The sequence below is a fragment of the Rhinopithecus roxellana genome, chromosome 1 (genome assembly GCF_007565055.1).
Source record: "Rhinopithecus roxellana isolate Shanxi Qingling chromosome 1, ASM756505v1, whole genome shotgun sequence".
Lineage (NCBI taxonomy): Eukaryota > Metazoa > Chordata > Mammalia > Primates > Cercopithecidae > Rhinopithecus > Rhinopithecus roxellana.
Genome location: NC_044549.1, coordinates 182,239,929 through 182,265,905, shown reverse-complemented (window position 1 = coordinate 182,265,905; position 25,977 = coordinate 182,239,929). Strand labels below are relative to the sequence as shown.

The following is a 25,977-nucleotide window of genomic DNA, read 5'->3' as shown; positions in this document are numbered from 1 at the left end:
CCTCCACAAACGTTGCTGGAATCTTTATTGGTGTCCCTCGCTTCATGCCCCCCCCCCACCATGGGCTCTTTCCTCACACATATGACATGCATGCACATATACACTCACAGTCCTGCAGCCTGTCTAAGTCATCCCTGCTGGCCTGAGACCTCCTCCTCTGAGCTTCCAGGCCCATGTGTGTGCCTTCCCTGCTTTCTGTGCCAGGTGTGTGTCTGTGTACCAGTCTGTGTGTGGGCCTGTGTCTCTGTCTGTCTGCTTGTATTGCTATCCTGAGCTTCCTGGTGTTGCCTGGTGACTAGGTCTGCCTGACTGTGTGGTTGCCTCCTCCTCCAGGACAGCACCCTGGTCTCTCTGCCCTGCGTTCACACAGAATGACCCTCATCGATGTTGACCTGTGACTTTGGCAATGCCCCTGGCACATGTTGTCCTCACTCATGATGGACATCAGGAAAAACAAATGTCTGACATTTGCGTCACTACGGTCCTGTTCCATGGCCATGGCAGGCATCACTAATTACCCATGTCCCTTTCCTGCTGAGTTCATGCACAGCCTCAGAATCCTTCTCAACACAGTATTCTGAGTCCTGCTACTAATCAAAGTCAGAGCTGGCATATGAGGTGAATATTCTCTTTCACCTCAGCCCAGGTGGTAGCCAAATCTGTGATCTCCCATGGTTAAATTTTTGTTAAATGTTGACCCTATGCTTGGAACAAAAATGTGGGCCCAGAAACAATTGGATTCCTCAATGGGCTGGGAGTAGCTAGCTAGGACTTGTAGCAGGATCTGCTTAAGACAGGAGGTTGATTAGGCAATGAAAGAGCTTACTATTTTCCCAGCGATAGAATTCAATCAAAAAATAAAAATAATTCTTCCATTAACATCTTTCCCAGTCTCAGATGAACTTTTCAAGAACCTGACTTCGGCTCATGCCTGTGGGCATGATTTGAAGCAAATATCATCAGATAGTTCATTCCTCTGACCTTATAACCCTCTGTGTGTGTGTGTGTGTGTGTATCTGTGTCTGTGTATGTTTGAGTATTTGTGTGCAACTCTGTATGTGTCTGCCTGTGTACAGTATATGCGTGAAGCCTGGGGGGATGTGAGAAGAGAGCCCGGCCTGGTGCAAGGTGAAGGTGAGGCTATCTGGGTCATGGAGTGTGCAGCGAACCTCCAGGAAGCATGAACCTGCAGTCTGTAGCTCCCAGTCTCAGAGAGCCTTCTGTGGGCCCAGGAGTTGATAGGAAGCCTTTGACAGGCTGGGCGTAAAAGGCCAGCAGCAGGAGGAGGAGCTTAGTTAACAAGAGAAGACATGGAGCAACTTGGCTTGAAGCAGCAGCTTCTCTTGTCTACTACGAAAGGCCAGGGCTGAGCCCTAGAGGCTCCCTGCCCTTCATGCTGCCCACCAGTGGCCCCTACTCCCCTTTGGTTTGAGATGTTGAAGGGCAGGGGCATGTCACAATGGGCGTTGTAACAGCTTTCAAAGAGTCTCACAGCAAGTCCATGGTAGTGTTTCAGGGGCTGCTCCAGGGCTAAGGAGACTGAAGTCTTGGGGCCCTCTTCTGAGCCAGAACAGCTGCATTTGGGGGGTTTGTTTTATATTAGGGAAAAACAGTTTTTTCAAAGGGACTCTGTGGCTGAAGAAAAGTTTGAGAACAAGGTCTTAAGCCAGCATTAGCCATAACACCTGTGGAGGTTCAGCCTCCCACAGAGAAACAAGTGCAGGCCCCTCGAGAGTGCGGAAGAGCTTCTCCTCTGTCCCTCCTCCCTGAGAGCCCCTTTGGGGTCCTCCACCCACCCTCACCCAAGCCTTCTAAAGTCAGCCACAGTCGGCATAGCTGATATGATCTGGCATTTACAATCTTTTATGAAAAGCAATAGGGAAATAAGAAGGAAATAAACAAAATCTAGGAAGCAGAAGAATCAAACTCTCTTTCCAGGTGTGGGCTTCAGGATGTCCTAGATCCACCTTTGGCAGGGGCTGCCCCTCACACACCTTCACACCCGCTTTCTCTGTAGATGATAAACCATCTCACTCTTGGCCATGCCCGAGGGGTCTCCCGGGCAACTATGTCCTCCTCCAGAAAAAGTCTACCATTTACTCATTCATTCATTTCTTCAACAATATTTAACAAGCACCAAGTATATGTTAGGCACTGTTAGGTGCTGGGGAAACAGGAATGAATAGACAAAAATCTCTGCTCATATATCATTCTAAGGATAAATATAATATTTATGGAAATAAAACATACTGTCGATCAGGTTATGATGAGTGCAGTGAAGACAGAGAAAGTCACGGATGGGAAAAGGTACACGGTGCCACAGTGGTGGGGATGTGGGTGTATTTTAAATGAAGAGGTCAAAGAAGGGCCTTCATGAGATGATTCAATCTGAGCAGAGGCCTGAATCTGGTTGATAAGAACTGAGTCCTAAGGACCTAAAGTCAGAAGGAGCAGCAATAACCAAAGGGGGCTGGGGGAATGCCTTTGTTCTTTGGTGTGGCCAAAGAACAGCTGGGGGCAGTGTGGCTGGATGGAGGGAGGGAGAGGAGCAGAAGAGCGCAGACCTGAGAGGTGACCGGGGACAGGCTGTGTAGGGCTCAGGAGGCTCTGGGACAGCCTTTGCCTTTTAACACTGGAGTTTGAGCTGAGGGAACATGGTCTGATACTTCAGCAGGACCCCTCTGGCTGCTGGGTGGAGAATGAACAGTAGCAGGACATGGATGGAGGCAGGGTCCCATTAGGAGGCTGCCACAGTAATTCAGACAGGATTGGAGGTTGAGGAGTCACTGGTTTCCAGGTGGCTATGGAAAGTCCTGCCAAGGGGATTTGCTGATGGATTACATATGAGTGTGAGAGAAGTCAAGATGATGTTCGAGTGTTTTGTGTGAGCCACTGGGAGGATGGAGGTGCCATTTACTGAGACAAGGAGAACCAGGACAGGGGACTGGGGTTTTGGAGGGAGGAAGAGGAGTGAGAGTTTAGATGAACTGAGACTATGGGACTTAGAAGCACACACAGAGCATAAATAGCCATGGAACTGGACACACTTAGGGGCGAGCTCTGGGCCCAATGTTGAGAGTCCAGGCAGATAAAGAGGAATAAGCCAAGAAGACCGAGAAGGAGTAGACAGGAGAAGGGAAGCAGGAGAGGATGGTGTCATGGGAACTCTGAAGGAAGTGTTTTAGGATAAAAGAAATGGTCAACTGAGTCAAATGGAACTGAGCATTGACCAGTACATTTGCCAATAAGGCCACTGGCGACCTTAGTGACAGCCATGTTCTGAGGCTCTAGCCTTTGTTTCCTGACATAGGAGCACTTGTTTCTCCAGCTGGGAGGAAACTGGGGTGTAACAAGACAGGGCTATGGCTGCAGATTTACAGAGCTCCTCCAGTCCAGGTGAACTGTGCTCTGAGGAGAGGACCATCTTTGGTGGAGACATGGTCAGAAGGCCTGGCAACATCCCCTTACCATTGAAGACCTTACTCCCCATGCTGGAGCCTTCAGTTCCCTTTCCTGGTTCTGGGTGGGGCTCAGAGAGCACATTTTCCAGGGAGCACCAGGAGCATGGAGTTACCCATGTTTCCAGCTGGAAGGGCCTTGGGGTGCTCTAGTTCTTATCCTTCATTTCACAGAATTGAAAACAAACCAAGTCAGGGGAAGGGGCAGGATAGTAGCAGAGCTGCTTGGCCAGAAATCCTCTTCTCCAAGAGGTGGCAGACAACTCTAGTTAAGCCTTGGTGTTTTAGAGTCAGGCAAGACTGGTTCAGGCCACTCCCTAACCTCATGGTCATGGGCATGTTACTTAATATTCTGAGCCCCAGTTTTGTCAGGTAAAATGAGAATTGTTTCATGATTAAATGAGATAAGCATGTTGCTTGCTTGTTATTCTGGCCACCAAGCCAGGGTCCTTGGGTCCTTTAATTTGTACCTAATTAAACTTGGGATTTTGCCTAAACTTTAGGTACAAACTCTCAAGTTTAATTAGGGAACACGTTTTATTCCTAGGAGCCAGCCAGGATTGGAGGTTTCTTTGGCTTTTTCCCAAAAAGGTTTGATTCTAAGATGGTTAAAGTTTAGGTTTTGAGCTTTTCATAATCTTCAGATACTTCCTTTGGTCTGGTCTAGAAGAGGGAGACCCAGAAGGGTTTCTGATAACAGAGGGAAAACCAAAATTGCTTATGCCTGCCCCCTTGTAAAGCTCTCTGGGAAAAGCTGACACTGTAACTCTGCCTGGGCCCCAGCTGACACTGGGCAGCCCCCTCCCTCTCCAGTTTTCCTGGATAAGATATGGTCAGGTCTTCTCTGTGGGTGGGTGAGGACAGGGCCTCTTGTCTCACTCAGCCTTTCTGCTCTCTTCTCAGATCAGCAATGCCATCCTCATCATCTTTGTCAGCTACTTTGGCAGCCGGGTGCACCGTCCACGTCTGATTGGCATCGGGGGTCTCTTCCTGGCTGCAGGTGCCTTCATCCTCACCCTCCCACACTTCCTCTCCGAGCCCTACCAGTACACCTTGGCCAGCACTGGTGAGTGGCCTCCAACCCCTGCCTCAAGGGGGTAAGGAATGGGTGAACATCTCACAAAATTAGTGGGGATACTCCTAGGGCAGTGGATACCACTCCAGGAAGAGGACATATGAAGCTCAGAATATACTGAAGTATGTAGAGCTATGGAGCAGCTGAACTCTGGTTTGTTCAGGAAAGTGTGCAGTGCATGGCTCACCTCCTGCTGTGATTCCCTGTGCTTTATGCCAGGAGTGACCCAAACTCTACCTCCCCGGGGACACTGTGAGCAGTTTCTGCAATGGGGCTTGGCAGGAAGAGGGTCAAAGCATTAATCATTATGAAGTCTGTGGATTTTCTCCACTTTTAATCGTAGCACTTTGTGACATTTGTACATTCTTCTGTCCTTAGGTGACAGTGCACTTGTACAATGATCTCATTTGATCATATTTACCCTGTTGAGTTTGTCAATCCATGAACATAGGATGCCCACTATTACCCTTATATTTAACATTGACGTATGATTTAACAACCACTGAAGTTCATGAATGTCTCTATTCTCCAAGAGAGCGAAATAAGGATCCTAGATGCTTTTTTGCCCACCATCCTCTCTCATTTTCCGCTTATTGTTGACCCATATTTTTGTTCTACCTGTCTTTAACCTCCCCACAGTGGTCATTATTATAAATTGTTACTATTCTGTTATTTATAAATAAGTGAGTGGTTATTTATGTACTCACAAGTTTACTGGTTTCTTTGTTCACCATTGATTGCTTCTTGCATTTCACCCATACTATTGATTATTTCTTTTTCCTGAAGGATATCCTTTATTGTTACTTTCAGTAGGCCTATGAGTAAGAAAATCTCTAAGTCTTTGTCTGAAAACACCTCTATTTTACCCTTGCTCTTGAATTACAGTTTAGCTACAAACAAGATTTTAAATCAATGGTTATTTCTTCTCAACACTTTGAAGGTACCATGGCTCTATCTTCTGGTGTTGGGACTTTTCCGTTAGTCTAATTGTCATAACTTCTTAGGTATCCTGTTTTTTCTCTAGTTCTATTTAATATTTGTTCTACCATAAGGTATCTGAGTATGGCTTAATTTTCACTTATCTGTTAGAAAGTTTGATATGCTATTTCTTTTGAAAATTAGAGTTTTTCTTTAATTTTGAAAAATTTTCAGCCAAAAACATTCCTGATATTGCACACCCCTATTTTCTTCATCCTTTTTTCTAGAACTCCTTTTACATATGGCTTCATATTTTCATTTCTGGCCTCCTTGTCTCTTAACCTGTCTTTCATAGTTTTCAGGGCTTTATGCTGCATCCTGGGTGATTTCCTTAAAGTATGCCTTTCTGTTCACTTAGTCTCTCTCCAGCTTTGTTCATTGATGTCAGGCCCATTTTTGACATTATAAATTTTAATGGCACTACATATTTTGCTAATTCCTGAAGTTCTTATAATAGTTGTTCAAATCTGTCTGCCCTGTAGACACAGTTTATTGGTGTTTCCTTATGATTTCTTTTGTATTGTTATTGATGTCTTCAATTATTTTAAATATATTTATATTATACTCTTTTTCAGATCGTTCTGTTAGCTCAAGTTTTAAGAATGTGAATTCTCCTATTGTTTTATGTCTGCTTGCTCTTGTTCATGGTGGATTACCTCCTTATGTTTGACCATGAGCCGTTTGCAGGGGCTTTTTTTCCTTGTAGAAATTGTATGTGGACTAGGGTTAGGAAATAGCCCTACAGAGTGGTTTGGCATTTACATTTACTCAGCACCCAGGACAATCACTGCTTTGGAACTAATTTTATGTTAATGTGTTGACTTAGGATGAATTTGCACTTGTTTTAAGGACTGTGGAAAGTGGCTGTGGTTTTGTGATGCACATTGGTGAGAGGACTAGTTCATATATGCTCACCCTTAGTCCACTGTATTGGAGTTGAGGTTAAATGAGCCACTCAGGGAGGTGCTGAGGGAATAATTGATTCTGGTTTGCTTAGAAAACAGGCTATTTTTTTCATTCAGATATGTAGACCAGGTTAAAGAGATGAACCACTTAGAATAATAGAGGGCATCCCTTAAGATTGTGAGGCCAATGATGGAGAGAACGAAGTGCCTGGGACAGGAAAAGAATAGGGCAAGAATGGGGGTGTCTAATGATGAAATGTCTCCTGGGTTCTGGTCATGGAACTCTTTCCCCCACCTCTTTATAAATTGCCAGTGAACTGGTCATTTCTCATAAATGTATGGACTCTGTGGGGCTGAATCCTGCTTCAAGTGGGCAGAGGATGAGGACAGATAATGAGCTCTAGGGTCCTGCCATACACTTTCTCCCCCTTCATCTAATGAGAGCTTGAGACCAGCTCTGAAGCGAGTCAGGAGTTGGTGGCTATCTTCTTGGAGAGCAGTGTGGCCAGGCTGGCTGCACTGTCTTCTTTCCAGAGCCACAATCCCTGCCCTTCCTCATCACGTGAAGACTGGGATAATGAAATCAGCAAGGGAGCCTGGGGCACTGGGGCCAGGCGGAGGGGAGGTCCTCCTGCCAGGCGCCACACATCGTGGCCTGCTCAGCCTGGCAAGTCGGCTCCCGCAGCCTAGGCCCACATCCCAGTGGCATTTGCCTCACACTGAGCAGCCATGGGAGACTGGTTAGGATGGCTTCACTCTGCTCCTTGTTAGGAATAATCAGTGAGTTTGGGTTCAACCCACCATGACCCTCTCAGCTCAGAAGGAAACATTGTGCCGTTCCAGCCTTGACCTCAGTGCTCTAAGCCAAAATCTTCTGATAGAGGACAGAAGTGCTCTGAAAAGACCACAGCTTGCCTCTCAGAGCTTCAGGGGGGCACCATAGGCCAGAAGAGTGGGCTATTTTGTAGTTTTTGTTCATTGGTGCAAATTCTAATTGCAACAATAGGGCACTAGTCTCCCTCAGTCTGGCTGTGATAGAAGCAGATGCTGGAAGTGCTCAGAGCTGAGCTACCTTCGGGTATCTTCTTGGTGCCAGGGGGTGGGATGAGGAGGACTTTGGCCCAGGAACCTCATCCATGCGATCTAGCTGGGGCTGCAGCTGCACACTGGGTACCAATGCACCACGTGAGTGTGCTATGCTAATATGTGCAAATAAAAATATTTATAAAGTCTTACTTCATAGGAATAGCTTAAAATGTGACTCCTACTTCAAATGTATTCATATGGGAATTTTAGTTTTGAATCATGCAAGGTCATCAGGAACAAATGCATTTCATTAAATGTACCACCCTGAGTGGGAGTGTGAATCTGAATCGTCTACTGGAACTCGGCAGTCCTCAGTCTGAATCTGGGCTTTGGGACTCCCAAGTAGGCTCAAGCCACATCCTCCCTGCTCTGAGTTTCAGTTCATCCCTGAGTGTCTATTTTATAGCCCTCGTAGGGCTGCAGGGGCTGAGAAGATGCATGTTCACAATTTAGCCTGTTGGCTGTCACATGCAGTAATCACTGAGTGGTGGCTCTTGTCCCCACAGTGGTAGGGACAATACATATGTGATGTTGTATAAACTAGTAGACTCTCTGGATCCCAAAGGAGAAAGCACCTTACTTCCTGTGAAGAGTGTGACCCCTTATGGGCTGGGTGGCCTGGGGGCATCTGAAGGCAGCTTCTTTCTGGTCTACATCATAGGTCCTTTGCTCTGTTCTGGAGCAGGGCACCTCCCTTGGCACAGTCCCTGCTGCATCCTCACATGTGAGTCCTTAGGATTTCTGTTGGTGGAAGCTTAGGTTGCTGTTGTGCTCTCTTCCCAGATCCTTGTGTTGGTGCCGCCTGGTGTGATGGGTGGACATGCCCCCCACCCCACCTCCATATGGACTTCAACATTTGAATCCTAGCTCAGTCACTTACCTGCCAAGTCTTCTTAGGCAAGCTTCCTCACCTTTCTGAACTTTAGTTTCCTTATCTATAAAATGGGAGCAAGAATACCTTGACTTTCAGTGTGTTCTGAGAGTAAAATTAAAATGAAATAAGCCAGATATGCTGTAATCCCATCACTTCTGGAGACTGAGTCAGGAAGATTGCTTGAGACCAAGAGTTCGAGACCAGACTGGGCAACACAGTGAGACCCCATCTCTACAAAAAGAAAAAGAAAAAATTAACCAGGCATGATAGCACATGCCTGTAGTCCCAGCTACTTGGGAGGCTGGAGTGGGAGGATCACTTGAGCCCAGAAGTTTGAGGCTGTAATGAGTTATGATCATGCTACTCCACTCCAGCCTGAACAGTAATCAAGGCTCTGTCACCAGGCTGGAGTGAAGTGGTATGATCTCGGCTCACTGCAACCTCTGCCTCCCGGGCTCAAGCGATTCCCCTGCCTCAGTCTCCCGAGTAGCTGGGACTGCAGGTGCGCACCACCAGGTCCAGCTAATTTTTTGTATTTTAGTAGAGACAGGGTTTCACTATGTTGGCCAGGTTGATCTCCAACTCCTGACCTTGTGATCCACCCGCCTCGGCCTCCCAGAGTGCTGGGATTATAGGCATGAGCCACTGCGCCCGGCCTGCTCAGCATATTTCTAATTGCCTGCCCTTGTTGTGGCATTTGAAATCTGTTACTCAGACCTATTACTTGTGTTGATTACTGATTCTTTCCTCTTGGAGTAAAGCTGCTCCAGAAATGAACATGGGAAATGAAGAGTAGCAATGTGTTTTAGGAAAAAAAAGTTAAAGAAGGGCTAAACATTTTGGGAATCACAGAGACCTTTAACAACTAATTGCTAATTCTTTTAAAGGCCATGAAGACATTTTTGGATATTTAGATTTTCTAAATGTCAGTGGGGTCCGGAAATGTGCCCTGGCGCCTTTAGAGAAAAGACGAGCCATCCAGCCAAAGCCTCTAAGACCACGTCTGGAAGGTGCAGAGAGGTTTTCCTCTATGGGAAACAGGCCAACGTGAGACCAGTCCTCCCAGGAGATAAGAGAAGGGGCTTCGGAAACCAGTGTCTGGTAGGACTAGGTGTAACCTGTGAACGATCCTTCAGCCAAGTCCAGAGGGAAGTCTGCCCACATGCAGACAATGGATACCGCAGGCAGGAAGCTTCCTGGAGGTTAGGAGGGGCGGGGGATGACTGTATTTTTGGAGCAGACAAGAAAAAGAAAAAGAAGAGTCATTTTCCAGTCCTTTATTCATGAACTTGCCATCCCCAACCTGGGCTTGCACATCCCAAGGGTGTCCCTGGGAAAGAAGGTCACCGGTGGGAAGGCACAGGGTGGGGGAGCCTCAGGATCCTGAGTGAGTTGGTCAGGACAGGGAGCTCAGCCTTTCCACAGTGAACACCCACCTATGGTGTGAGATGGGTGTGCTAGGAAGCCCTGGAGGAACAAGAGGGGCACCCATGGTTTGGGCAGCCTGAGTGTGTTTGTGGGTAATTGTGTATAGGTGTGTATGTGAGGGAGGCCTGTCTATGAGTAGAAAGCTGAGTGTGGGGAGGAGGTGTGTGGGTGCAGAGGGGAGGTAGGCATATGTGGAGATGTTGGGGGTGTGTGGGGATGGGAAGGACTGGGGTAGGAGGCAGAGGAGAGTAAAGTATGAGGATGTGTGAGTGGAGTTGTGGGGTGAGGGTTGGGGTGTATGTGAAGGGGTAGGTGTGAGGGAAGAGGTGGTATGGGGGAAATGTGTGGAGGTGCGATGAGATGCCTGTGATGGGGAAATGTGTGTGCATGTGTGGGGGTATGCAGGTGGCATGGGGTGCCTGTGATGGGGAAGTACGTGTTCACGTGTGTGTCGGGGTATGGAGGTGGGGTGGGATGCCTGTGAGGGGGAAGTGTGTGTTCATGTGTGTGGGGGCTATGGAGGTGGGGTGGGGTGCCTGTGAGGGGGAAGCATGTGTTCATGTGTGTGGGGGGTTTGGAGGTAGGGTGGGGTGCCTGTGAGGGGGAAGTGTGTGTTCATGTGTGTGGGGGGGTATGGAGGTGGGGTGGGGTGCCTGTGAGGGGGAAGCATGTGTTCATGTGTGTGGGGGGTTTGGAGGTAGGGTGGGTGCCTGTGAGGGGGAAGTGTGTGTTCATATGTGTGGGGGGTATGGAGGTGAGGTGGGTTGCCTGTAATGGGGAAGCAAGTGGGCTGGTAGGTGGTTGGAGGGTGGGGATGGGCAGATGTGCGAGGAAGGAGGAGAAAGGGTGTATGTGTTGGTGGAGGGCAGGGTGGACCATCCTAGTGGGAGTTGCACAACCTGGCCAGTGGATCTATTTAACTCAAAAAGAAAGATAAAATAAACAACAGAGAAAATCACAAAACACATGGGTGTTATTAATTCGACTGAGAGAAATAGAGCCCTGAATGGATGAGCAGAACAAAACTTAATGAGATTTGATGTGGAACATTTTTTAAATGCGTGGTGTAGGAAAGAATAGAAATAAACATGGAGAAATGATAGAAAACACTAGACTGTGGTGGAGAAGGCCCGGGAAAGAGCGAGGCTGGAAACTGGCAGGAGAGCTCTGCGCTCCATGGTGATGGCGCGGCAGCCTCTCTGAAGGCCTGAGCCTGAGCCGTGACATAAAAGTAGCTGACTCTGTCAGGCTTTTCTGTCATCTGTTTTTATGGGCAAGGCACAACTCCCTTTGGCTCGCCTGGAAACTGGACCCCTTGTTCTACGTCTGTAGCACAGGCCTGGTGGAGACCTGAGTGTGGCCCCTCAGGCATGCTTGGTCATTTCCCTTGCTCAGGAATAAAGCTGAGTGACAGGTCTGCTTGGGGGAAGGGTCCCGGAGGCAAGCTGCAGCCTGCTCCACCGAGAGTCGCTTCTCTGGGAAGGCTGGCAGACCGTGTCTTGGGCCCACCTACAGCAGGACGATGATCTCAACCATGTCTTGGGCCCACCTACAGCAGGAGGATGACCTCCTTGGGAGTTAGTATCCAGGGTAGAAAGGAAACCTGGCTACTGTTCCAGTGGCTTTGGGCACCCTGGGAACAATGCTGAGAATGAGGGAAAGCCCCACAGAAACGGGGAAATGTGGTTCAAAGAAACCATTGATCCTCCCTGCAAGATGCCTTGAGCTCCCCAAGCATCCCCAAGGGAGACAGGGAGGAACTTTCTGCTCTTCCTGCCACACTTAGTAGAGCTGTAGAGCTGGGACACTGACTGTGTGCACAGGCACCTCTTGTGGCCCTGAAGCCTTGAAATGGGAACCACTGGGCCCGACTGAGCAGCGTACTACCCACCAGGAGGTTGGAAACAACAAGGATAGTTTCTTTCTTTCAGGAACAAAAGGACTTCTCAGGGTTGAGAGCTTGGACTGGACACAGTCAGAGAGGATGTGAGGCTCAGAAATCTAAAAGAGGGAAACAGCAAAGAGAGGTTAGCGTGACAGAGGACTGACGCACAAACCAGGACCTAAGGGGGCTGTCTGGTGCTCTGGAATGTTCTGGAGAGCCCCTTCCTGGCCTCTTCTTGGCCTGGGGCTGGAGTGTGGAGAGGTATGAGCAGGGGACTCCATACTCCCCTCTCATTGTTTTGTCTTGATGACACCTGCTTTTGTCTGTCTCATACATTGTGCTTCTCCAGAAGCATTGGTTGCAGAAAGATTTGGTGGTTGATGCGTTTGAACACCATGGGACTAGACCAGGGGTCAACAGACATTTTCTGTAAAGGGCCAGGTCGTGAATATGTCAGACTTGTGAACCATGAGGTCTGTGCTGAAATTATTCAACTTTGCTGTAGCAGCACGAAAGTTCCCCTTCACAATAGATAAGCAAGTGGGCATGGCTGTGTCCGCATAAAACTTATTGATAGACACAGGCTGGGAACTGAACGCAGCCCACAGGTTGTGGTTTGCCAATCTCTGGACCAGACAGTTCCCTCTGGCAGGCCCACTACTGCCCTCAGGCATCTGAAGCTGAAGCCCAAGGATGGGAACTGCAAGGCTGCCTGGATGTGAACATCCAGTCATGGCCCCTCCCTCTCTCCCATGTCACTCATTTTCCTAGATTTCCCTGAATTCTGTCTTCCTACACTCTACTCCATCAGGCCAAAGTCAGTCTTCTGGAACCATGCAGAACCAGCCCATCAGTTCACAGTGGTGGAAACAGCCATCGCATAGCCCAGAGCCTTTGCGTCCTGAGCTGCTGGCCTTCACTCTTCCCCACAAAATAAGGCTTCCAGCCCTCTGGGGGCCCAAGCTGCCTAGGCCTAGTGTGGTGCTGTCAGGGTGGTCTCCCTGGGAAGAAGACAGAGGGAGGCTCACATCTGAATCTGAGGGTCCTCGTCACAGGCTGGAATTGTGAACTTGTGGTCAAAACACCAGGGACTTGTCCCCATACATTGTGCCAAGCCAGGTGTCACCCTTCCAACTGCTGACTAGCTGAATTCCTTGAAGCTATGGTCCAATTTCATATTTTCTCCCCACAGGAATCATTCTCCTTGGTTGGGGTCCCTCCTTATAGCCGTGGGTTTAATTTTGAGTTATCAGCCTTTGGACTGTCTAATCCTCCCCGCTTCGTGTCATCCACGTCATTCACACATTTGTAAGCAGTTTTCTTCTTTCGCCAAAGTCTGTGATGAGTGTTGAGTGGCATGCACTTAGAGCAGCTTCTTTCTGGGTGACGCTGGCCCATGGGCACCCGAGCTAGGCATGCTTTGAGCCAGTTTTCCCTGAGGACTCCCCAGCCACGTGTCCCCATCTTGTCTAGCAGGATATCATGACAGGCTTTGTCAAAAGGCTTCTTCCAGTCAAGTAACACCATGTTATGGCTTCCTGCTAGGTCAGGAGCCCCATTAACAAAGGAAATGAGGTTGGTTTGGCAAGACTGGCTTTTGATGAGCTCATGTTGGCTCCGCTAACTTTTTTTTTTTTTCCCCCTTCAAAGAGCTTCTCATCAGCTTACTGAATAAATCTGTGAATAATAAATTCTGCCTCACACCCATGGGGGTGGGGGAGTACTAATTAAGCTCACATTTCTTTAAATGTTAAAATTAAATGGCTCTGAGTTGCATCCTGCTCCCTCAGGTATGTCTTCCTTCCCTTCATCCACTAAAGAACCAGCTCTGATGATGAGCCAAGCCAGGTGCTGGTGCCAGACCGTGTGCTGGGCCAGGGTGTGGGAGTGTGTGCAGTGGAAGAGAAAGCCCCTGGCCAGCAATATAGCGCCCTGCCTTGTTGGGCATGCACAGTGAGCCTACCAGTCTTGTGCCCAGCTCATTCATGGCACAACCTCCTCAATACATGTAGGCATTTTCCCTAGGGCCCCCTCTAGTGCCAAGGTGGTAGTATGGGAAGGGACATCCAACCCCAGTCTCAGAACTAGTCTTGGAAACCCAGTCTTGAGAGAGGAGCAGAGCAGTTCCTCCTTCCACTGCCCTGAGCTCCTTTTTCTCCACAGATGTGAACCTCTCCAAGCACACTTACTTGCCCTGTAACTACTTTATTATAATGCATCCATTGCTGGTGACCAGCATTGATCTTACTGGTATCTAGTTTCTGGACCCAGTTTCCAAGTTCTTAAAGGCCTGGGCAACATTGCCTGTCTCCAAGTTTCTCCCATTTCTCTTATCTATTTGAGTTTCTCACAGTTACTCATCTCTTTGGATGAAAATTGATCTCATCACATAATCACTATGTCCCAGCTTATAATAAACTCATTATTTTTAATTCTCATAAAAATATTGTAAGATAGGTATTCTATCTGTTTTGAAGATGAGGACACTGAGGTTCATTCCAACAGGCCTCTGACTATCAAGTAGTAGAGCCAAGATTGGAGCCTGCTCTGTCTGGCTTCAAGGTGCGAATTTCTTCCATTGCCCCACAATGTGCCCCAGACTGTCAATGTCAACTCTTTTTTTTCCACTGGGGCAGAAGACTATGTTCTCCTAGTTTTCCAAGATGAAACTGAGTGCATTTGCCCATAGGAATTATTTTTTAAATGGAGGCTTAGTTTAGCTGGAATAGAACATATGTTATTACTGGAGCATTATGGATTAACTAGGCTTTGTGAACTACACTGGAAACCCAATCATTTCTGATTTGCAAACAACCCAATTTACAATCGACTTTGAGATCTCAGATCATGAGTAAGTTTGGGACAGCCTGTTCCAAGCCTGCTGGTAGGTGTTGCCAGAGTTTCGGGAGGAACTGTAGAGTGGCTGAATTTAGGAGATGGGGAAATAAGTCCTTCAGAGTGGAACATTCTGAATGAGGTTCCAGGAGTTGTGCTGATAGCTTAAGGGCTTGGCACCTTGGCCATGCTTCCAGATAACTCTCTGGAAACACGCCTGCCTTTCTCTGTTGTTCTCTTACGGATTGCTTCTGAAGTTTGGGACTGGCTAACCTTTTCTCCATTTGACCCTATTCACCCACACACTCCCAGATGACAGCCATGTCTCCTTCTGAGCAGGGAGCGGATAAGTGGCTCTTAAGAGCCGTGGCTTGAAGGAGCCCTCCTCTTTGCTGGCAGAAGTCTCTTCTCTTTGCTTTACTAGAATGATGAGAATGACTAGTCAAAGGAAAGCCCCACTTGCTATGGCCTTCTCATGTTGCTTGGTCCTTCGAGGGTCCTCTCCCTACCCCAGCTCTAGACCTTGGTGCAAAGCCTCTTACTATTCCCTTGACAGCTGGAAGGCTGGCCTCAGCCTGGCCATTCCGAGGGGTGGGACGGAGTGCTGAAACATGTGGCCTTGAGCAGCGGAATGGCTAGACCTTGGCCTGCCCCAGATCTGCCCCATCTCTGGAGGTCCCTTTCTAGGGAAGTAGACCTTCCTGACAGAGACTCCTACATTTCTAAAACTGCTGAGGGTCCAGAATTTAGAACTGAAATTCTGCATATTTAAATGGTGGGGTGAGTCAGAGGGTTGATTCACGTGCTGGCGGGGTGGGGCTGGGGGAGCTGAAGGAGGGGAGAGGTCCAGCCTGTTTCTAGTTAACGTTTCACAGCCCTGTGAAAACTAGACTGGCAAAGCCGGGCCTCTGGTGTCCTACAGGAAAAAATGTGCTCCGATGAACTTGAGCCTTCCAGAAGGTTGCCTGGGAGAAGATGAGAAACAGACCGATATCTGGCTAAGAAATAGACTCCCCTCCCTCCTCCAGACCCCTCCAAGATAGGGGCAGGTGGCTGTGTTTGGGCAGGCAGTCTCTGGAGGCTGTGGTGGCTGGAAAAGACAGGCAAGTTCCTGACCTTACCACAGGATTCGACATGGTGGAAAGGTCAGAGTTAGCAACCTCTAACCTGCTATGCTTCTATAAGTTAAATGGAGTAGCTGTGTTCCAGCCTTTGCTAGAGTGCTTGTGAAGCAGTGAAAGGTTGCTGCTTCTTCCCTAATGTGCACCCGAGTTCCTGAAAAAGGCTGGAGCTTTTGCTCCAGGGAGGAGAGGGGTGGAGTGATGCAAAGAGAGCCAAGTCCTCTGTTCTGTCTGCCAGAGACTGTCCATCAATGTCACTAGATCAGAGGCTGCCCACGGGGATGGTCCTCATACAAGGTCTTTTCTTCCCCTTCTTCCTGCCCTTTGAACTCCTATCCCTGTCTTCCTATTTTATTTCTTTTTTAAAATTTGTGTCCTCTTATTTTTACAAGGGAAGAGCTTAATGTTCTAAATTCTAGAAGACTTGGCCGGGTGTGGTGGCTCATGCCTCTAATCCCAGCACTTTGGGAGGCCAAGGAAGGTGGATCACCTGAGGTCAGGAGTTTGAGACCAGCCTCACCAACATGGTGAAACACCGTCTCTACTAACAATACAAAAATTTGTGGGTGTGGTGGCATGTGCCTGTAATCTCAGCTACTTGGGAGGCTGAGGCAGGAGAATCGCTTGAACCCTGGAGGCAGACTTTTCAGTGAGCCAAGATCATGCCACTGCACTCCAGTCTGGGCGACAGAGCGAGACTCCCTTTTAAAAATAAAATAAAGTAAAATAAAAATAAATTCTAGAAGACTCTATTCTGACCAGAATGAGCCAGCCAGGGCCACCTGCTGCCCAGGGTGTCTCAGGCTTGATTGTCTAGGAAGCCCATACTACGTCTGTCTCTGACATAAACACCTGTCCCCACATAAAGCCAGTTCTGTTAGTGGGTCACTGCTTCTCTGACAGCACTGACCTCGGGGGTTACATTTAACTGCTGTTCCCTTTTTACATGTGTCAGAACTTGATCTGGGATGTGGGATGGGTTTGGGCCCTATTCAGAGTTGGCATAAAGAAGAAAGTTCTTTGCAGGATCTTGAATCAGTTTGGAATGTAGAATAGGCCAAGAGGAACTCAGTAGACTTGGATGTAGTTGGGGCCAATTGATTATTTTTAAATGCGTATTTTAATAAAGGCAGTTTCTGACATGTAATCCAACATTTTTAAAGTTAGTGGTAACAGTTAAACAATCCCCAGAAAGTTTCATCTCCTGAACACTGCATGAGATGAACTTCATGAGGATTTTTGTGGCCTTGGTGCAGCAGGCAACATGCTGTATGAAGACTTAATAAGTCCTTCAATGTTTTTACCATCTTTGATGATAAATATCTTGCAAAAAATGATTTTGCTAGTCAAGTCAGCAACAATGTTCAAATAAATCTGTATTAAGTAAATTAATGAGAATCAGTAGAATCAAGAATTAGCATTCAAAAAACGCACACATTCTCTGGCCCTTTCTTTCCCCGGTGATGTTTCTCATGTCATGCCCCTGCTCTCCTACAGCAGCCTGGCCTTGTATGTCTACGCACACACCCTCTGGGCTATGCATTCATCATCCTCCCAGCCACTAAGCCCTGCCCCTCATACTATGCACCAGCTGCTTCTTGATGGAATCAACTCCCCTCTTTATCCGTCTCAGTTGACAGGGCCTTGCACATTACTCCTAAGCCCTCTAGTGTGTTCATTGCACTGCCCCCTCATGATCTTCACCCGTCTGGGGTTTTCCTTAGGATACAATCCAGGCCCCTTCCCATCATGCACAAGCCCTCCAAGGGCAGCCAGGCCTCACCCTGGAGGGCTTGTATTTGAGCGCCAGCCTCACTGAACTTTATTCATGTTATGGAATGTACCACCCCCACCTCTGAGCCCTTCCACACGCTCTTTCTCTCCTCCATACTTCCCCGATCCCTACCCTTATCTTCTATCTATGCCTGTCGATTCTTCTCAGTTCAGAGGCCACTTTCTCCAGAAACCTTTTCTAGAATGTCCTCTCCTACAATACTGGGTCTGCTGCCTCTCTCTTATGCTCCCTGGCACTCTGTCCCAGCTTCACATGTCCTGGGCAATATTTTTAAATTGTGGCAAAATATATATAACATAAAGATTATTGTTTAACCACTTTTAAGTGTATAGTTTAGTGGCATTAAGTACATCAACAATGCTGTGCAACTATCATCATCATCCACCCCTAGAACTTTTTCATCTTCTCAAACTGAAATTCTGTATCTGTTAAACACTAACTCTTCATTCCCTTCTCCCCCAGTCCCTGGCAACCACCATTCTACTTTCTGTTTCTATGAATTTGACTTCTTAGATGCCTCATCTCAGTGAAATCACACAGCATTTGTCTTTCTGTGTCTGGTGTATTTCACTTAGCATAATGTCCTCAAGGCTCATCTGTGCTGTAGTATGTGTCAGGATTCTCTTCCTTTTTACAGCTGTATAATATTCCATTGCATATACCACATTTTGTTTACCTATTCATCTGCTGATGCATATTTGGGCTGTTTCTACCTTTTAGCTATCAGGAATATAGTGCTCTGAATATGGGGGTACAAATATCTCTTTAAGTCCTTGCTTTCAATTTTTGGGAGTATATATTCAGAAGTAGAATTACCAGATAATATGATGATTCTATTTTTACTAGTATTTATTTTTTTTGAGACAAGGTCTCACTCTGTCACCCAGGCAGTGGCACGATCTCAGCTCACTGCAGCCTCTGCCTCCTGGGTTCAAGCCAACCTCTCACCTCAGCCTCCCAAGTAGCTAGGACTGCAGGCACACACCACCATGCCCAGCTAATTTTTTGTATTTTTAGTAGAGACAGGGTTTTGCCATGTTACCTAGGCTGGTCTTGAACTCCTGGGCTTAAGCAATCTTCCCCCTTGGCTCCCAAAGTGTTGGGATTACAGGTGTGAGCCACCACACCCAGAGTTGATGATTCTGTTTTTAACTTTTTGAGGAACCACCCTTCTGCTTCCCACGTTGGCTACACCATTTTACATTCTTACCAGCAATACACAGGGTTCTAATTGCTGCACACCCTTGCCAACACTCGTTTGTTTTTGTTTTTTGTTTTTTTTGGTAATAGCCATCCTGATGTGTATGAAGTGATACCTCATTGTAGTTTTGATTTGATAAAGCAACATTATGGTTGCTTTTTTGATGCTCTGGGTACCACAGTGGACCAAAGTTAGGGCAGTGCCTGTGCCTCTCAGTCATACCCACATCTCCCACCCAAGCAGAGTGCCCGCCCACCACTATCAACCAAATAACTGAGTGACTGAAGAATGAATGAAACTGGGTCCATGGCTCAGCCAAGCACACTTGTGAATGACAACAGCTTGAGGTTTTAGGGAATTCAGACTTTGTTCATTTCTCCATACACAGTGTACCCAAGATTTGTTTGAATCTTCAGAAATAAATACCCACTTGGAAATGTGGCAGCAGCCCTTTTATTTATGGATGCAAAGTATATGTTAGTCCTTCAGAAATGCATCAGTTTGGTCAAAGTTGGCACAGAGAAGTTAGCAGAGAAGTGTGCATGTTGATTTCTTTGAGTGACTGCACAGCCGTGTTGAATCAGTTGGCCATGCCAAGTCAGATGGGTTTGTATAAGTGCTTGAACACTTCCCAAGCTGAGCAACTGGCTTAGCTCTCTTTCCCCTACATGCCTATTTGGTCTTGAGAAGAGCATGGAGCCATGTTACCTGTCCCTCACTCCTTCCAAAGACCAGCATAGCCTGTGCGTGTAAACCCTTATCCACCTGGGGCAGCAGCCCCAGGTGTCCTGTCTGGCTGCTGCCCTGGGAGAGCGACCAGTGAGCCTAACACTCTGCCCACTAGATCTACCAGCAGCATTTCAACCTCTGCTGTGCTTGGTCCCTCCCTGGAATCCTCTGAGATCTTTCAAAGTCAGAATCACCACATAGAGAGCCACGAATTCAGGATCAGAGGAATCTGGGTCCCAGGCTCCCAGTCCAGGTTTTCCAACATCTATTAGCCTTACCCACTCAGCGCCACCCTGACCTCACCCTGGGATTCGCAGGAGTCGGCCAGCGCCACACCCAGTTCTGGGTGTTGGAAATAGTCCATCTGATACAAGGATTCCTGAGTGGGAGGGTGGGCCAGACAGCCCCTGTGGTCTTTCAGCAGGAGCATTTTACAATTCTGTGCTTCAGGACCCTTGCAGCATCACTGAGCTACACCACCCTTCTTTCAAAATGGCAGACACAGCCGCTAGACCTGCTGTGGGACTGGCAGGGTCTGACTCTGCATGCTTTGGCCTCTTTTTGGAACCATAGTCTTCTACCTCTTTTTTTTTTTTTTTTGAGACGGAGTCTCGCTGTGTCGCCCAGGCTGGAGTGCAGTGGCGCGATCTCGGCTCACCACAAGCTCCGCCTCCCGGGTTTACGCCATTCTCCCGCCTCAGCCTCCGAGTAGCTGGGACTACAGGCGCCCGCCACCACGCCTGGCTAATTTTTTGTATTTTTAGTAGAGACGGGGTTTCACCATGTTAGCCAGGATGGTCTCAATCTCCTGACCTCATGATCCGCCCGCCTCGGCCTCCCAAAGTGCTGGGATTACAGGCTTGAGCCCACCGCGCCCGGCGTCTTCTACCTCTTTAATGACACAGATAATCTTTCTATCTAGCCACTACGCCAAGGGAAACTAAGGCTCAGAGAAATTTAGAAACTTGCTCAAGAATACATAGGGATAAAACCAATTTTTATCTTACCTAGGGATAAAGCCAATTTCTTAACTCCCTGTACTGTGTTTATTTCATCTTATTGTCCCAGATTCTAGCACACATCCCAGCAGCCAGCCCGTTTCCTGACAGGAAGTAGGTGTAAGGTCCCAGCCACCTCCAGAGGTCAGAGAGCTCCTATGTCTGAAGGTGGCTAGGGATGGAGGAAATCTTCCCATGCCGTGTTCTTCCATCCTTGAAAAATGTGTGTTCTGTCTTTTCAAACTGCCATCAGACTTGATTTCAGTTTGGACTTTGAGTCAGACATATGCAGGTTCGGATCCCAGCTTTACCCCCAAACCAGCCGCTTAGGTATGGTCTTATGTAGTCTCCTGCTCACAATAACCGCTGTGGGCAGGAGACCACATACATCACAACCGTGGCACAGGGCCTGGCCCAGTAGTACATAGGGCTTTGACATTTCTGGTGCTAGGACTTGGGTCTCTACCGTAGAGCCTGTCAATCAGAGAGAGGCCCAACACTCCACAGGGGAGAGGTGGTGGTGGGGTGTGGTGGGACTTAGGCTCACCTAGCTCAGGGCAGCACAAGTGAGAATTAAACTGAATGTCATCAGTGTTAAGTGAGTGAGATTGGTGACGTCAGCAGTGGGTTGTGGTTGGTGGGGGTGGGCAGAGACTCGGCTCCACTGTTGCAGGCCTAGAGCCTAGAGCAGAAAGAAGGACAACGGGAATGGGATAAAGAAGAAATGGGAGAGACGCTGTTAAGCTTTGGATATATTTATTTACAAAAACTTTTAATTTGAAAACTTTGTTGCTTTATTTCAAAAGTATCATGTGTTCATTTCAGACAAATTACAAAATAAATGATGAAGGGGTGGCCCACCCCTCCACACCTGTGGGCGTTTCTCATTAGGTGGAATGAGAGACTTGAGAAAAGAAATGAGACACAGAGACAAAGTATAGAGAAAGAAAAAGTGGGCCCAGGGGACCGGTGCTCAGCATACAGAGGACCCACGCCGGCACCGGTCTCTGAGTTCCCTCAGTATTTATTGATAATTATCTTTACCATCTTAAAGATAAGGGAGTGGCAGGACAATAGGATCATCAAAATTAGCAGTAAGACATATGGATAAAGATCTCTGTGACATGAATAAGTTCAAAGGAAAATGCTGTGCCTTGATATGCATATGCAAACATCTCCTTAAGCCTTTTAGCAGCATTGCGCCAGCAAGTCCCACCTTATGCCATAAGGCGGTTTTCTCCTATCTCAGTAAACAGAGCATACAATCGGGTTCTACACCGAGATGTTCCATTGCCCAGGGACGGGCAGGATTTTTAACCAGCAAGCTGCCTTCAGGCACTTGTTTAACAAAGCACATCCTGCACAGCCCAAAATCCATTAAGCCTGAGTCACCACAGCACATGTCTCTTGCAAGGACAAGGTTGGGGGTAGGGTCACAGATTAACAGCATCTCAAATACAGAACAAAATGGAGTCTCTTATGTCTACTTCTTTCTATATAGACACAGTAACAGGCTGATCTCTCTTTCTTTTCCCCACAAAATGAGGCAAATAAAAAAAGATCAGCACAATCTCATTACCCAGAGAAAGCCTTCATCTTCCAGAGGTTTTCTCTGCATATTCAAGTAGTCCACAAACGTTTTATAAATTAGGGAACATATTCTTCTCCAAACTACTAGTTACTATTTTTTTATTCTAATAAGCTGTTCCAGCTGTCTTTCCATGTAAAAAAAAAAAGGCTATATTTTCACCCTAATTCTAAAAGGTTGCATATTCTGTCATCATGTGGTCGGGCCACTCTATTTGAATTCTGCCATTGAAAGGCAGGATAATGAACATGGAGTGGGAAGAGGGAGGTACAGAGGGACCCTGACCACAGTCCCTGGCTGCTTGCCTAGATGCTTCCTTCCATGAACACAGCTATTGAAGGTCTAGATGACCCTGACCAAACAGACGCCTTGGCTTCCTTTCCTTTTCCTGGGACAGGCTTCCCTGACTGATGGGGGAGCTCCCATGACAGCAACTTTCAAATGTGTCCTGCATAGACACCATGTAGAGGGCAGACAACAGTGGGGCCAGGCTGGGCGAGGGGTGTGCGACTGGGGAGAGGGGAAAGGGCAATGAAGAGCACAGACCCCTCTCCCCAGCCCCACCATCCAGGGCAGCCCTGAGCCCAACAGCACCAGCACAGTCCAGTGTAAGGAGCAGGGCTAGTCTACGGCACTCAGTTTTCCTCTCTGTGGGACTTAGGCTCACCTAGCTCAGGGCAGCACAAGTGAGAATTAAACAGAATCCCATGAGTATTAAGTGAGTGAGATCAGTGACGTCAGCGGTTTCCATTAGCCTGAATGAGGCAGGAAAAGGGGATCTCATGGAAAGGAGCCCTCAAGAACCCCTAAGGCTTTGGAGAGCTGACAATGCTAATCGCTTGCTGTGGGCCAAATTAAAAACAGAGGCATGGAAGCAGCAGCCCAGCCTGGCAAGGGCCACAGCCACAGGAACCACAGTGCCCACAGGCTTCACCCAGGATGTCTGGGACCCTCACAGAAGGGCTTCAAGAAGCAGCCTCAGCTTCCCCATCTGTAATATGAGAGGTTGAACTAGAGGGTCTTAAAGCCCCTCCAGCATCAGAAGTTCTGGGAGCTTCCCCAGAAAGGCAAGGATATTAAATGTCTTTGGCAGTAGGTCTTCCAGTGTTACTTGGTGCTGGGTTCACTAAGAAGTGAAGGCTCTGGGAGTCACAACCAGGGATGCAACCCAGGTTATAGGTGACACCAACCCGGTGCAACAGCATGACCTCTGTCCTGCTGAAAAGAACCCTGGGGACCCAGAGCCCCAGGGCTGAGCACAGGGTGCTGGAGGCCGACGGGCCTGGGCTTTGACCCTGGAACCCCCTTTTCCAGCTGGGTGCCCCTTTCCTCCATGGATGAAGGTACTGACCTCTCTGTGCTCGCTGCCCACCAGTGGCCATGGAGGAGAAGGCATGGACATTCACGAGAAGAAAATTCCTCTCCACCTGAGAAATAGCAGCTCCTGGGGCCAGGGAGCCCACATTCTACCTCTCTCTCACCTTAGTTTCTAGAGTCCCTCCTGCTGGCCAGACAGAAGGACGTGGTCCTCAGGGGCCATGTCCTGTTTGCTAGCACAGCCTCTGGCCAGAGTTGGTCCTTCCCCAAGGGGCCTGGGAGAAAGGCCAGGTTTAGAGGCCAGCCGATGGAACCAGGAGACCAGGGTGGTGGAGACCAGCAAGCACTCTCGTTGCAGGAAACAATAGCCACTTGCAGGCTGAGCTCTGCCAGAAGCATTGGCAGGACCTGCCTCCCAGTAAGTGCCACAGCACCACCCAGAACCCCCAGAAGGAGACCAGCAGCATGTGGGGCCTGATGGTGGTTGCCCAGCTGCTGGCTGGCATCGGGACAGTGCCTATTCAGCCATTTGGGATCTCCTATGTGGACGACTTCTCGGAGCCCAGCAACTCGCCCCTGTACATCTGTGAGTCACGGGTTTGAAGAGGGCTTTGGGGAGGGGTGAGGTCCTGATGTAGCACTTGATGAGGCCCTGGGGGACTAAACTGAGGTCCCACCCTCTTTGCTTACAATCAGCAAATGAATTCACAGGCGTGGGGACCAGACAGATTTGGTTTGAATGTCAGCTCTGTTACCTCCCAGCTATGTGATCTGAGGCAAGTGGCTGAACCCCAGGGCCCCAGGTTTCTCACCTCTAGAATGAAGCTGATATTATCTGTGCACTGGATGACTGTGGGATACATGAGATGGCATACGTAACCACTTAGCTGGTGTTGGGCACTGGACAGACCCTAAACCAACAGCAGCTACTGTTGCTGTCTAGTCCTCCAGGCACAGGCCAGGACACATGTGTCTTCTGTGAGACATCAACTTAGGGGAAGGTTGGCCTCAAAGAAGCCCATGCAAAGCAGATAGCAGATGACCATGTGAACACCCAAATCCTTCCCTTAGAACAAGCCACTTTGGGCTGGAAATGGTGGCTTACGCCTGTAATCCTAGCACTTTGGGAGGCCGAGGCAGGTGGATCACCTGAGGCCGGGAGTTCGAGACCAGCCTGATCAACATGGAGAAACCCGCCTCTATTTAAAATACAAAATCAGCTGGGCATGGTGGCACACACCTGTGGTCCCAGCTACTTGGGATGCTGAGGCAGGAGAATCACTTGAACCCTGGAGGCAGAGGTGGCAGTGAGCCAAGATTGTACCATTGCACTCCAGCCTGGGCAACAAGAGTGAAACTCCACCAAAAAAAAAAAAAAAAAAAAAAGAACAAGCCACTTTGAGCATCCTCAGGGCCTCCAGACGAGACAGACCACTCCCACAGGCTCTGTGGCACCATAAGCTCCTCCGAGGGCCCCCAGCATTGTACCCACAGGGAGCATCACCTGGCATTTTTAAATGCCTCGGAGCCTGTTTCCTTCCTGGCAAGCAGGTCTCTTTGGAAGTTGGCTGGAGGTAGAAATAGCCTTGGTTCTATATGTCTTGGAATCTTGAGTGGTTCTGGCCTTGCTGGTGGGAGATGCCATAGGTGTGGGCTTATCAGGCTTGGGGACAGATGGAGTGACATCTCAAGACTCTCCCTCAGCTTGGGAGCTCCCATGGCCAGACTCTCTCCATTTCTCTCAGTCTCCTTCCCCTTACTTCCATTTCCAGCCATCTTATTTGCCATCTCTGTATTTGGACCGGCTTTTGGGTACCTGCTGGGCTCTGTCATGCTGCAGATCTATGTGGACTACGGCAGAGTCAACACAGGTGAGTGTGTGCAGAGGACACCCACTCCCATCCCCAGCTCAATAAAGCAGCCCCCGGCCCCCTCATTCAATCAGAACAGAGAATGAAGCTTCAGATCCAGATGTGCTCTGCCACATCCTCATTCATCCCTGCAGTCCCTCGGACAGCTAGGAGCAGACAGTGTGCGCCTCCTCTCTCAGGGCCCAGGCTGGCTACTGTGGGGAACAACCTGCTGAAGCAAACTCACTTTCTGTCCTTAAGAAGTTTGGAGGCCGGGCGCGGTGGCTCAAGCCTGTAATCCCAGCACTTTGGGAGGCCGAGACGGGCGGATCACGAGGTCAGGAGATCCAGACCATCCTGGCTAACACGGTGAAACCCCGTCTCTACTAAAAAATACAAGAAAACTAGCCGGGCGTGGTGGCGGGCGCCTGTAGTCCCAGCTACTCAGGAGGCTGAGGCAGGAGAATGGCGGGAACGCGGGAGGCGGAGCTTGCAGTGAGCCGAGATCCGGTCACTGGACTCCAGCCTGGGGGACAGAGCGAGACTCCGCCTCAAAAAAAAAAAAAAAAAAAGAAGTTTGGAGACCTAGGGCAGGGCCTCAGGTGTTGCCGCCACAACGCCCATGTTGGTGGTGGCATTAAAAATATTTCTATGGTTCTTTGATTCTAAGATATTGCTGGTTCTTTTTTTTAAAAAAAAGAAACAAGATTTAATAAGAGCTCTTTTGAGGAAAAAAAGAAACACCATATAAAATATACACATGGATGATGACTCACATCCAGAGGGTATAACATGGTGTTTGACTGTGTGGGTGCTGGGATGGGACTGCCTGGGTCTCATCCTGGTTCCATCTC

The 25,977-nt window shown here is 48.4% G+C and overlaps 1 protein-coding gene across 1 annotated transcript in view; it reads left to right on the top strand.

Annotated features, from left to right (window-relative positions):
* Nucleotides 1–25,977, top strand: part of SLCO2A1 (solute carrier organic anion transporter family member 2A1) — an 89,583-nt gene that overhangs the window by 42,775 nt on the left and 20,831 nt on the right. The window contains exons 3-5 of the mRNA XM_030934034.1: nt 4,362–4,524; nt 23,632–23,859; nt 25,046–25,144. Of these exons, the coding sequence (XP_030789894.1) occupies nt 4,362–4,524; nt 23,632–23,859; nt 25,046–25,144 (490 nt within the window). The remainder of the gene's footprint in view (nt 1–4,361; nt 4,525–23,631; nt 23,860–25,045; nt 25,145–25,977) is intronic.